The sequence below is a fragment of the Filicampus tigris genome, chromosome 10 (assembly GCF_054856515.1).
Source record: "Filicampus tigris isolate MCC_2025a chromosome 10, RoL_Ftig_1.0, whole genome shotgun sequence".
Taxonomy (NCBI): Eukaryota; Metazoa; Chordata; class Actinopteri; order Syngnathiformes; family Syngnathidae; genus Filicampus; species Filicampus tigris.
This window is the reverse complement of record NC_141226.1, coordinates 13,548,067-13,561,237: the sequence shown is the minus strand read 5'-3', so window position 1 is coordinate 13,561,237 and position 13,171 is coordinate 13,548,067. Positions and strand designations below refer to the sequence as shown.

The 13,171-nt window shown below is 42.0% G+C and overlaps 1 protein-coding gene across 4 annotated transcripts in view; it reads left to right on the top strand.

Annotated features, from left to right (window-relative positions):
• Nucleotides 1-12,877, top strand: part of pkn2a (protein kinase N2a) — a 29,687-nt gene extending 16,810 nt beyond the window's left edge. For 2 of the 4 annotated variants that reach the window (XM_086042459.1, XM_086042460.1), the window contains exons 4-23: nt 278-432; nt 3,060-3,189; nt 3,282-3,427; nt 3,612-3,825; nt 4,789-4,974; nt 5,623-5,732; nt 5,824-5,967; nt 6,111-6,186; nt 6,352-6,508; nt 6,584-6,713; nt 7,719-7,855; nt 8,368-8,443; nt 8,730-8,821; nt 8,904-9,080; nt 9,286-9,348; nt 9,446-9,522; nt 9,756-9,898; nt 9,978-10,085; nt 10,490-10,570; nt 10,781-12,877. In XM_086042459.1, coding sequence (XP_085898585.1) covers nt 278-432; nt 3,060-3,189; nt 3,282-3,427; nt 3,612-3,825; nt 4,789-4,974; nt 5,623-5,732; nt 5,824-5,967; nt 6,111-6,186; nt 6,352-6,508; nt 6,584-6,713; nt 7,719-7,855; nt 8,368-8,443; nt 8,730-8,821; nt 8,904-9,080; nt 9,286-9,348; nt 9,446-9,522; nt 9,756-9,898; nt 9,978-10,085; nt 10,490-10,570; nt 10,781-10,984 — 2,606 coding nt within the window. In that variant the 3' untranslated portion in view covers nt 10,985-12,877. Of the gene's footprint in view, nt 1-277; nt 433-3,059; nt 3,190-3,281; nt 3,428-3,611; nt 3,826-4,788; nt 4,975-5,622; nt 5,733-5,823; nt 5,968-6,110; nt 6,187-6,351; nt 6,509-6,583; nt 6,714-7,697; nt 7,856-8,367; nt 8,444-8,729; nt 8,822-8,903; nt 9,081-9,285; nt 9,349-9,445; nt 9,523-9,755; nt 9,899-9,977; nt 10,086-10,489; nt 10,571-10,780 lie in introns of all 4 variants that reach the window. The other 2 variants (XM_086042456.1, XM_086042457.1) reach the window with 1 other exon arrangement.
• Nucleotides 12,878-13,171: the final 294 nt, after the last annotated feature.

Sequence of the window (13,171 nt, the reverse complement as noted above, 5' to 3'; positions counted from 1 at the left end):
CAAATGAAGTCCTGTAATAACAAATGATACTCCATTGACCTTCCTGAAGTTGCTACCTGACAGGTTTTCTGTAAGCAAGCTTGGAAGTAATCGCGCTAGGCTGCAGGATTGTTTAGCTAACCTCAACATGGCTACATGCCAAAAATAGTACATACAAGCAGAGTTCAGTTTCAAGTCTTATTTGTGACAAACTCCAGCAGCGGTCATATCCTTCAGCAGTGCTTGTCTGCAATATGCCACGAGGCACTCACTCTTGCGTTTGTATCTTTCTCCTCAGAATGCCCCCTGACCCCGGATACCCCAAACAGCGAGAGCCGAATGTGCACAAGCAGCAGCCGTCTGGCCGCCCTGAAAAGACAGAACGACATCGAGCTCAAGGTCAAACAGGGTGCAGAGAACATGATTCAGATGTACTCCAATGGGCCATCAAAGGTGGGCTTCACAAATACCTAAAGCTGCTTCAACTGTACAATTGATACGGGCGCCTGACAGAAAATATGAAACCACTTTCTGTCAGACTCGAACCAAATTGCTTAACACCTGCATTACATCCTTGAAAATCTTAATCTTTATCGAACTAACGACAGCACACACATAGCTCTAACAATAGTCTTTCAATCGGGGTTTCCTCACACTATTGGTTAACGTTTGCTTATTATTTGACAGATTATCCCATTGATTAATCGAGTAATTGGGTAAAAATAGAGTGCATTATTGGACAACAAAATGCAAGTGTGTGTTGCCTCGAAAAGCGCAGCCTAGCCCGGTGAGTGACGTGGGTGTCAGCCATTGAGAGTGTGGAGTTGGCTGTTGTGAACTCAGGTTAGCGTTTATCTCGTAACGGCTTAATCCTACTTTATAGATTTTGCCTATTGCAGTTAATTTTTGGAACGTAACACCCACGATAAATCAGGCACCACTGCATTCGAGATATTTGATTAATTTTGTCAGTCCTCCTTTCCACCAAGGGTAACATTACTCTACCGATTTGCTGATTGTGACCTTCACCAGTTCTGAAGTTGTTTTTTTTATTTTGGGGGGGGGGGGGGGGGGATTTTGGGCGGGTCGTTAAAGTAGCCTTTTAAACGATTTCTATGTAATTACAGACATACGGCATATTTTCTTTCAGTTCTTCACAACCTATTGATGAATTTTTTGGGGGCGGTGGGAATCATGGTTTTGTTCAATAAAATCCCTATTATTATTGAAGCTAATTGAGTTTTTGATCTTCAAAAGGACTGTGCTCAGTAATATGTCACAATGTGTGTAGAGGATATAAATAACCTCAATGTGCAAAAAAAAAAAAAGGGTCAGTCGCTGAGTGAATGAATGAAACTTTATATTGTACGTGAATTGATTTTAGTTTGATGGCCGCAAGCTGTGCGTTAATGTAACCACATAATCAGTATGGACTCTTCATTAATAAATTGTAGTGAGTGTCTTGAAAGCTGATTGTTTCCCGGAATGAAAAACAAGCACACTTGCACTTTGCGGATGAAGCACGTGCTGATACATGGTGTGTCATGTTCACAGCTGTTTGTTCACAAAGCATTTACGGGCATTGTTGCTTCTGTCATGCTCAGAGTAACATGATAAAATGTAATTTAGCTGGTGGGGGTTTTGATTCCCCAGAGGCACGTCAGGCCACCTGCTACCTACGAAGGTCTCATTGCCATCGAAACACAAACAAGAAATTTGTCGTGAACTAGAGAAAGCAATTTTTGTATACATTTGTGCGAATTGTGAAAGGCTGACACTGACCTGAAATGCTGTAGTATTGATTAACATGTTAAAAATAAAGAATGATAGATTTAAAAAATATATATATATAATGAGAATAGCTTTTGTTGGATTGAATCGGTTGAGAAATGTGGAAAGAGGAGCTCGGAATGTAAAGCAGTCTCCATTGATTTGGGACTCTTGTCGTGGAAAATGAGGGAATTTTTTAAAGATTTGGTGGTTTGAATCGTTTGAATAAGTAGAGAATTATCGAAGGATGCTCGGCTTGGAAACAAATCTTAGGCACTATTGGCTGTGATTCAATTTGATTAAGATTCTTTAAGTTGCGATATTGATTCTCTGATTTAGGTTCAATAAGAAGTAGAAATATAAAAGTACAAAAAATTAAGGGTCATGTAGTATGCTGTTGTGCAGAACATTTGAAACTAGTTCCCACTTGCTAGATATGAAACGAGGAATGAGAGCTACATAGCGTTTAGTCGCTCTGGAAGTCCAAGCATTACATGTAAGAGACATTCTTTTTGCCAGCTTTGACTACAAAATGTCTGTCTTCAACGCTGTGTACAGCTTTAGGATGGCAACTTCTAACATATTTTCATGTCAGTTTTGCGTAATGTGGTTGCTACTTGCTTAGGCGGTTGCCTTTTTTTTGTTGTTGTTGTTGTTGGGTTGAACATTGCTTCCGTCCATACAAGGTGAAGCACACTCAAAGCACCCCTCACTGGCCAGGAGGTGAATCGATTCCTTTTTTTTTTTTCCAAATCAATTTTGAATCGTGTGGGGAAGTTGCTGACTTGCTATACGAACTGTGTGGCGAAGTATTGCAGTACATTGATGAATCAATATTTTTACCCACCGCTACTCTGCTGCTGTCTGTGACTTTGCGAGGTCAGAGTGTTTTGTCGTCAGGCTGACAGACAGACAGGCAGGCAGACAGAAGCACAGGGCCGGCTTCGAGTTGGAAATAGTCCTGTCGTGATGTCAGAGAGGAAATTCCTGTTGGAGAGAGCCCTTTTCCTCTGGGCGCCGTCATCAGTGACCCGCAGTTAAGTTCAGAGGACTTCTAAAGTGTGTCTGTGCGTGTTATTACGCGCACAACAACACACACAACAAAAAAAACATTCGATTTGAACAACCAGTGATCACAGTTTTGTAACAATTGTGACAGCCACGCCATGGTCTTTTTTTTTTTTTTTTTTTTTTTTGGAGGGGTTGGGGGTGGAATCTGACCTATTAGACTTGAAGTAATTGAGTGGTGCTTTGCTGTTGTAATGAGCAGGTCCTTCCAGCAGAGATAAATGGTCTGATTTTGCCCCTAGGATCGCAAGCTCCTGGCAACGGCGCAGCAGTTGCTTCAGGACAGCAAGATGAAGATTGAATTCATCCGGATGCAAATCCTCAAGGCAAGCCAGGCCAATGAGTTGAGCTTTGAGAACAACGACGTGATTGGTGAGATGTGCTTTGTGTGAAATGATTCAACAATAACAATAATAAAAAAGATTTTAAAAAAATAGAGAATCAAGTTCTTAATTGTCCACCAGACAAGGCCATCATCAGCCCTTTGGACCTTCGGGTGGAGGAGCTGTGTCACCACGCCCGGATAGAGTCTGCAGTGGCAGAGGGAGCCAAGAACGTTATGAAACTTCTGGGCACAGGAAAAGTCACAGAAAAAAGAGCACATTTAGAGGTAGAACACTACTACTTACAGCTCATCAATAATTCAAAGTAGATTACTATATGTATGGCAAAGATAAATCTTTCAGCTTTTTTTTTCTTCTTATAGTCTTATAGTAGAAACCTTTACTATCCATGGGATATTTCTGTTTACCTGATTTATCTACAGACTGCATCCTCTCTCTCCTCCCATTCAGGCCCAAGCTCGCTTTAACGAATCCAGCCAAAAGCTCGACCTCCTTCGCTACTCTTTGGAGCAGCGCCTCAGCGAGCTGCCTAAGAACCACCCACGCAACAGCAGCATTGTGGAAGAGCTCTCACTCCTATCCACGCCAGTCCTCAGCCCACGATCCAGCATCATCTCAGCGCAGAACCAGTACAGCACGGTGACCAAGCCCGCCGCGCTTACAGGTACTGCAGGACATGAGTTGGATTCAAACCTGTTTTGTTTTGGGGAAATTTGAGACATCTGCCTAAATGGATGCTACGGAGCCCCGAAGGTGACATGGAAGTAAAAAAAAAAAAACAAAAAAAAAGCTTTGCGTTCCCTCGCAAAAATTGCGAGATAACGCAAAGTTTTTTGCGAGGGAAGGCATTTTTTGAAAATGCGTGTTTATGTACTTCCGGGTTAGTTTAGCAGTTAGCCTGGCCTAGCCTCTAATGCGCGGCTGTTTGAGAGACGACAGTACGTCAGAGACGGAGAAACCGTGCTTAATGTCAAAAACTGATTTTAGGTCTTTGTACTACAAGCGAATTTCAAAGAAATTCCATTAAACCCACCCACGGCTGAAAACTGGCAAAACAAAAAATGGCTTTGTTGCTTTTGTTTACCCGGAAAATGACCCGTAAGTACATAAACACTCATTTAAAAAAAAAAATGCGTTCCTCACAAAAATTGCGGGATAACGCAAAGTTTTTGCGAGGGAACGCAAAATTTTTTGGTTTTTTTTAACTTCCATGTCACCTTAGGGGCTCCGTAGGATGCCGATTATGATCCTTTAAAAAAAAAAAAAAAGATGCCTCAAAAAATACTTGGCTGTCCAAGTACCACCATAAAACAATATTTCAAAGCAAACAGTAGTAATAGATTAAATGTATTGTGCTTCAAAGTTAAATACAACTAATCTATACTTAATAAATGTTCCATAAAAAAACCCTGAAAGTCCCAATACCAAACTTTTTGAGTGTTGTGTACAGTGTTGTAGTACATAAAACGCACTTCATTGATGTTTGTGTAAAATGAATTTCAGGCCATCCCTAGTAGAGTTAACTGGCATGACAGACTTTCACCAATCTTTTAGGAATTTAAAGTACATTTGACCAAGCGACAACAACATCAAAGCTTGTGTGCCATTTGTCGCCCTCCACTACCAGGCACCTTAGACGTCAGGCTCATGGGCTGTCAAGACCTGCTGGAAAATGTTCCCGGCCGCTCCAAAGCTGCATCTGTCCCGCTGCCTGGTTGGAGCCCCAGCGAAACGCGCTCATCCTTCATAAGCAGGGCGAACCGAAACCGCAGCGTGAGTTCGCGGAACATGACGAAAAGCGAGGAACTCTCAAGTAAGTCTGTCTGAGCAGGTAGCACGCACCGATGCAAGGAATTACAGTGGTTTTTTGACTTATGAGTGCCCCAACTTAGTTTGGGGCACATTCGCCAGTGCGTTTTCAGTCGCTTCATTGAACAAATGATAAGAGAGTAAATGCGAAGAAGCACCTTGACACCCAACCTGCCGTTTGCCACAACTGATGGCATCACTCAACAATTCTACTTTTCTCATTTGTTGACACCCACGTCATTCACCGGGTCAGGCCCCACCTTTTTAATCCACGTACACTCAAAGTCACATACTACAATACAAGATGAGGATGGCGACCCCAAGTGGACAAAAATGATACCTGCATCACCTTGCTCGCAAGTGTTGTTGAGTTTAATAACACAAACTCAATTGATATCAGATGTATTCAGTAGAACACTTGTTCCTGAAATTATTCCATAGCTGCAACCTGAGTAATCACACTTTATAAAACCATTTTATTTCTGCACGGTCTCTTGTTAGGGTGCTTTTGTTTTTTAAACAGTACAGTGCTGTTCTTTTTAAAAAAAATATTTAAAAAACACAACAATGGACAAAATAAAGTCAAGGTACCACTGTAGTTGATTACATGAAGCAAGGGGTGTGTTTGTAAGCAAGGGGTGTGTTTCCTCAGATGAGATTAGTGCAGTTTTGAAGTTGGACAACACGGTTGTTGGTCAAACCAGCTGGAGGCCGGTCAGCAACCAGGCTTGGGACCACAAGTTTACATTGGAGCTGGACCGGGTAACCAACCTCCACACAAAGACACCACATCACCGCTATTGTTTTCCAACACGGTCGAGCGTGTTTGTCACCTGTTCCCGTGCCTCCCTAGTCCCGCGAGTTGGAGATCTCGGTGTACTGGCGGGACTGGCGCTCACTTTGCGCGGTCAAGTTCCTGCGTCTTGAGGACTTCCTGGATAACCAGCGTCATGGCATGTGTTTGTACCTGGAGCCGCAGGGCATGCTGTTTGCTGAGGTTTGTGCAAACATTCTCAATTTCACACTCAAATATCTTCTTTAAAAAAAATATATATATTTATATATTTATTTATTTATTTATTTATTTTAAGCTTGCTAAACCGTGACTGTTATTCATTAGGGTGATCATGTCTTGCTTAGGTAACATTTTTTAATCCCGTCATCGAGAGACGACCAAAGTTGCAAAGACAAAAGAAGATTTTCTCCAAGCAACAAGGTGAGCAGGCCAAGTTTCACTGTCCTTTTTGGTGAAGAATCCTCAATGTATAGGATTTAAAGGCTGATTTAATTCCCCTAGCGTTGTCCCGGACCTTTAATTTATGTCACTGTGCTGATCCAACTTTTGAATCTATCGACCACCAAACCCCTCTTGTGTTACCAGGTAAGACTTTCCTGCGAGCCCCTCAGATGAACATCAACATCGCTACATGGGGCCGTCTGGTGAGAAGAGCCATTCCGACTGTGAGCACCAACTCCTTCAGTCCGCAGGCAGCTGAGACCGGGTCCAGCAGCATCCCGGGTTCACCCACACCCAGCAGGCAAGCCGAGCACAGCACCAGTGCATGCCACGTGACCGGCTTCATCAGGCTGACTTGGATCTTTTCTTTCCGCAGCGACCCACTGGTGACCAAGCTGGACTTTGACAGAGAGCCATCCCCCAGACCCAAATTCTACCCTGCGCCCGACAGCATACGAGAACCACCGGAGCAACACCGCATGCTGCCTGACAAGGAGGAAGTGCAGGTATTGAATCAGGAGTTTAGGAATCAAAACTTCAACCTAAAGTCGGAACAATTCCGGTCATGCATTTTGAACATCCGACAGACCACACACTAACGATTTCGTCTCGTCAACGAAAAATAATAAACGTCACGTTTAGCTCGTCATTGTCATGAAAAAAGGGCCGTCAACGAAATGATTTCGTCATCGTTGACGAAAACAACACTGGTTTGGGTTGACTTCCCTTTAACTGTCATACAAGTATAAAAGGAAGTTAACCACTGCTGATCTATTTGAATTTTTAAAAACAACAAAATACTACCTAAACTCTGATTACATGGTAATTGATGTTCATGGCGACACTGGGAAAAAAAGAACTGGGAGCTACATTACTTTCCAAATATGTTCCTAGTTTGTCCCTTTACATTACTGTGTGTAGCCTTAAAGCGGAAGTCAACTCAAACACCTTTTTTTCAAGAATATGTTCCCAGCAGGCCCACTAGTTGAAATATGGCATTCTGATTAATTTAGCATTTGTGGAATATGAGTTAAGCAGCAAAATGCACTCATTTTAGCCATCTCTGGGGGCGGCCATTTTGTCTTCTGTCGACTGAAAATGACATCGCAACTGCTCACAACGACCAATCACGGCTCAGATTCAGCAAAAAGGTCAGCCGTGATTGGTCGTTGTGAGCAGTTGTGATGTCATTTTCAGTCGACAGAAGACAAAATGGCCGCCCCCAGATGGCGAAAAACGAGTGCATTTTGCTGCTTAACTTGTATTCCACAAACGCAATATTAATCAGAATGCCGTGTTTCAACTAGTGGGCCTGCTAGGAACATATTCTTGAAAAAAAGATGTTTGGGTTGACTTACGCTTTAAGTAGTTGTACAAAATACTTGTAGGAAGTCAAGCCAGGCGCTCCCATGTTGGTTTTATAGTTCTGTCTGATTTCTTTTTGTATTTAAAGCTTTCAGAGAAACTGACTAATTTCACCTCATGTTCAGCCTTTCGGTCCCTGCCTCCAGGATGCGCTCGCCTCCTTCGACTTCCTGAACAAGAGGAACAGCGTGGCGGTGAAGCCCGATCTGGACCTGGTGGCGGAGACGGAGCTTCAGCATCCGGACTTGGAGCTCACGGCCTTCCCAAAAGATGCGGAGATAAGGTAGACCCGCAACTTCTCTTGGGGAAAATATTCCAGTGTGAAATTAAAGTGGCCTACAAGCACTTGACTCTGAATGGAGTGGCAGTAAAACAATTCTGTTCGATATAGCAGACGGGGGGACCCTTGTGGCAACCGTGTCTGCCTCGCAGTTCAGTTGAAAATTCCAAATTGTGGCGTCCATAGTTGTGAGAGTGAATGATTGTCTTTGTGTGCCGCTGGGAAACCAGTCCAGGATGTACCCCACCTCTCACCCCAAAGTCAGCTGGGATAAGACCCAGCTCAATCTAATGAGGACAAACACTATAGAAAATGGATGGATGGAAAATATATGTATTTTAACATCTGTCATTTCTGGTGTTGCTTTGTGACTCATTTGTCACACTGTTGTATAAACAGCACCCCCTGGCTGTCATTGCTTTTGTTGTTTTTATGTTTGGGTCCATGACATGACTTCATCTATACTGAAACAACATGACACCGCGTAGTAATGCTTACTCAAATGTGTTTTCTAGAGAAGAAGAGCAGTTTCATTTCAGTCTCAAAGACTTCAAATGTGTCGCAGTGCTTGGACGAGGCCACTTTGGGAAGGTCAGTTTCCTGTGATTTCCTTCATAGAACTATACAGGGGGGGGGGGGTCTTTGTATGACCTCATTTTGCGATTCTGGAACGGTGCACAATGGTTCCAAAAGGAAGTCAAGTCAAAATGTTCCTTACAATGATATGTTCTATGCAGCCCCACTAGTCTAAACTTGATATTTTGATTAATATTGCATTTGTGGAATATGAGTCAAAGGGGAAATCAACCCAAACATATTTTTTTCCAAGCTACCCGCTGTAGCATAAATGAGTCTGAGGCCTTCCCGCGTTTTGCAGGTGCTGTTAGCCGAGTATAAAAGCACAGGCGAAATGTTTGCCATCAAAGCTCTGAAGAAAGGCGACATTGTGGCTCGCGATGAAGTCGACAGGTAACGGCCGAGAAAAAAGCTCCGCGACGTGAAATGTTACCGATGTGCACAAAGCGTTGACCCCGTCGCCGTCTCCTTGCAGTCTGATGTGCGAGAAGCGGATCTTTGAGACGGTCAACAGCGTGCGCCACCCGTTCCTGGTCAACTTGTTTGCGTGCTTCCAGACGCAGGAGCATGTGTGTTTTGTCATGGAGTACGCGGCGGGGGGCGATCTGATGATGCACATCCACGCCGACGTCTTCTCCGAGCCGCGGGCCATGTAAGTGTGCCATGAGGCCAACGGTCATAAATGAATGCAACCACGGGTTAATGTAACCATATTTGGGCAGGTAATATTTACTTGCTTTAAATTCACTCCAGAGACTCAACTTTTATATATAAACACAATTAAAAAGTACATTTTTTTGTGTCATTTCTACTCGTTGTAGTGGATGTCACTGATTGAGACTTTTGGCCTTTTTCAGATTTTATGCCGCCTGTGTCGTGTTGGGATTGCAGTATTTACATGACCACAAGATTGTGTACAGGTGAGCCCTCGTGGGGAAGATTTATTTCCTAAATGTAGTCGTGCTGTACTATGTGTGTTACGTTACAAAGATAAACATGAATACTTTTGTTTGGCAGAGATTTGAAGCTGGACAACCTGCTCCTGGACACTGAAGGTTACGTGAAGATTGCCGACTTTGGCCTTTGCAAAGAAGGTGAAATGAACTGATATGGACATTCCACATTTGAAGTTTAGGAAATGCAACAGAGCTAAACCGTTACAGGAGCCGCAACAACAAAGAAGCATTTACAAAAAAGTCCGCTTACTATTATGTTCTAACATGCCACAAGATGGCGCCAAAGCCTCGTATAAGCAGCAAAGGAGCGATTGTGTCAGACGTCGATTCTTTTCATTTTACTACATCACAATGGTACTTGGTCTCATCAGGAATGGGCTTCAGGGACAGAACCAGCACTTTCTGCGGAACACCCGAGTTTTTGGCCCCCGAGGTCTTGACTGAAACGTCGTACACCCGCGCCGTGGACTGGTGGGGTCTGGGCGTGCTCATTTTTGAAATGCTGGTGGGCGAGGTGAGTGCGTCGCTGGTCGCCACGCGCACTTGATCTTGGCGGCGGCGGCGTCAAGGCAGCTCCACGTTATTGCTTTCAGTCGCCGTTCCCCGGCGATGATGAGGAGGAGGTGTTTGACAGCATCGTCAACGATGAAGTCCGCTACCCAAGGTTCCTCTCCACCGAAGCCATCTCCATCATGAGGCGGGTAGGTTGGTAAACCAATCGGTGTACAGCTGCAGCGGATAAAAACAGTGACCAAGATGAATCATTTCAGAATTTTTCCAGCGCACCTCAGTTTTGACTACAATTAAAGGTGTAAACTTTCTAAATACTCCGATAGCAGTTTTGTCAGCGTTTTCAACAACCAAATTCTGCCAAACAAGTGTGATACAAACATACAATTATGTACTGTAAATCGTTACACATATCAGTATTCACAGTAGCTACTGCATTGACATCTCTGCCTGCTCAAATCGCAGGCTTTCCAATTAGCAAATCACATTTTATCATCTTGCTGTTATGTTGCAAATGCAATGAATTGTTCAGCTGTAATATACTGCACCTATTTTGACGTGTTTCTTCATATATCCTATTATCTACCTATATCAGCTTTTAAGAAGAAGCCCGGAGCGTCGTCTTGGAGCAGGAGAAAGGGACGCAGAAGAAGTCAAGAAACACTTATTCTTCAGGGTGAGGAGCTCAATTCAAATGCACCAATAATGTCTCCGTTGAATCGGGTGCACTAAAAAGTCCGCTAAAAATCCATCCGTCTGGAACCAATCACTCATTCCCTCCTCCCTAATCACTGTTTTAGTGGTTTTTGGTGGACTTTATGGAGCTACCGAGGTGCACTCTATAAAAATCTGACTGTCCTGTCCCGTTCTCCATGTGTGCATACAGAACATGGACTGGAACGGCCTCCTGTCCAAGAAAGTAAAGCCCCCATTCGTGCCGACCATCCAGGGCGCAAACGACGTCAGCAACTTTGACGACGAATTCACCTCGGAGGCGCCCATCCTGACCCCACCCAGGGAGCCGCGGGTGCTCAACTCGGACGAGCAGAACATGTTCTCCGACTTTGATTACATCGCCGACTGGTGTTAGCGCCACACGCCACGACGCTCAGAACGTTTCTGTGCAAAAAGTTTTGAGGGATCGAAGACGCTTCCCTGAGGAATCCCTCTTAAAAAAAAAAAATTAAATCATGAAGAATTTTTTTTAACAAGACAGACTTGTTGGAGAAACTAAAGGAGGATGGAGCATGCTGTCTGACCACTGAGAATGTTTTTCATACGAACTCCGAGACTGGAGACGGCAGTCCCGACCATTCACTGACACTTATTCGTCTTTTTTTTGTTTTGAATATGTACAGTTTCTTCAGTGGGATATTTTATTGCATCGTGTTCGTACTCAAGAATTATGATCTCTCTCGAAACTGGCATTCAGTCAATATAAAAAAAATGCTGAAGGCATCACTGAAGCCCAACAACACATCTTGACTACTACTATTTTTTTTTTTTTTGTCCAATTTTTTTATTTTTGTTATGTTAGTACAGGCTCGCTCGCATATGAATTCACCAGCTGTTCATCCAGTGTTATGACGCATACTTAAAAAAAAAAAAAAAAAGAATCATATGACCTTATTAAAAAGCCTTCACGCCAGTGGTTCTCAAACTGGGGGTCTGCAAAATAATTTGCAATAAATTGTCGCATCAAAAAAGTACATACAAATATACTGGAATAAACACTATACTCCTCCCTACCTAATTGTGATAATGACATAATAGTTTTTTCTTAAAAAAAAAAGTGAATACAGGAATAAAGTATGTTTTTGATCAACAAAAGCATATATTCTTTTGAAAATAATAGTCCTATATTTTAGAGAAATAAATTGTCTTCGGGAATTTAAAAAAAGCGTAATATGAAAATACTTTTGAAATTCACATTTAAACATGACTTTCTTTCCTTGTTAAACTTTGACTTTAATAGCATATCACAACTTTATCTCAGGAAAAAAGGACTGTTTTCTCACAAGATTACAGGATTTTATTACATTGAAATATAGTTGGCCTAATGGCATACTTGCCAAAGTCATTTATGAACATTTTCGGAATATGCAGAAAAAAAAATCATCAAACAAGCGTCCAATTGCGGTGATTAAACGTTTGTGGATTTACATGGACAAAGAAAAAACATTTTTTAGCAAGTGCGTCGATATTTTTAATTTAGATTGTGATGGTAAATTAAAAATGACTTTAGTAATTTTGCTATTAGGCTTTTTTGTCAAGATTATGGTTTTAGTTTTAGAAAAAAAATACAACTATATTATCATAATATGACACCCACCTTTCCATAAAACAATATCAATTTATAATTGTAACATTACTGCACGACTCCCCCCCCAAAAAAAGTTTGAGAACCCCTGCGTTAGGCCAGATGCAATCCAAAGTAGGTTATTTTTGTAACACTGGGTTATCTGAGTTCAGTGTGACATTTTTCTTATTACCTCAGTTAATGTGACTCGCAGCTACGCCACCAAATTAGTGTTGAAGTGACAGCTCATCATGAATGAAAGTTAGTTTTATACAGTATGTTGTACAGAAATCCTGAAGACCAATCAATTAGAAAATGCTTCCCTCTATGTCCGGGGGATCGTTTCTGTCAATTTGCATGGTTCATGTAAACTACAGGGGTTGGCAGTGTACACACACACACATACACACACTATACATAATGTACACAATGAAGCTGAAAGCACTAAGATTATCAATAGATTTAGATAATTATAATTTCTCATTGGAAATAGATTGTACAGTTTTTTTTTTACTCCATATTTGTGCATGTTAGCAAATTTGACACAAACTCGAGGGATGGTACAGCAATATATATTCAAGTCACGACTGATGCTCTTCACCCTGGTGTAAAAAAAAAGTTTTTTTTCGCAGTCATTATGTCGCCATCATGAATGCACAAATTAAACGTGTATATTACATCTCATCACTCCTGTGCAAACGTGTTTTTCTTCTATCAGTGTTGCACCACCCACTTAACTGAGAAAAGGAACAGATTTAAAATCGAAAAATCTCATGGCACACCAGCAATAATGCCCTTTTTTAAATGTATGCACAAAATCAATATTTAGCTGATTTGATGAGTTGAACCTCAGATGGTATTAATAAAGCAAAAACAATTTGTGTCTGCTTATTCAATGAGATAATCAAAATACTTGATTCAAAAAAAATTTCACAATTGCAGCCCTATTTTGTTGTATGAAAGCCAGGTTTAATCATA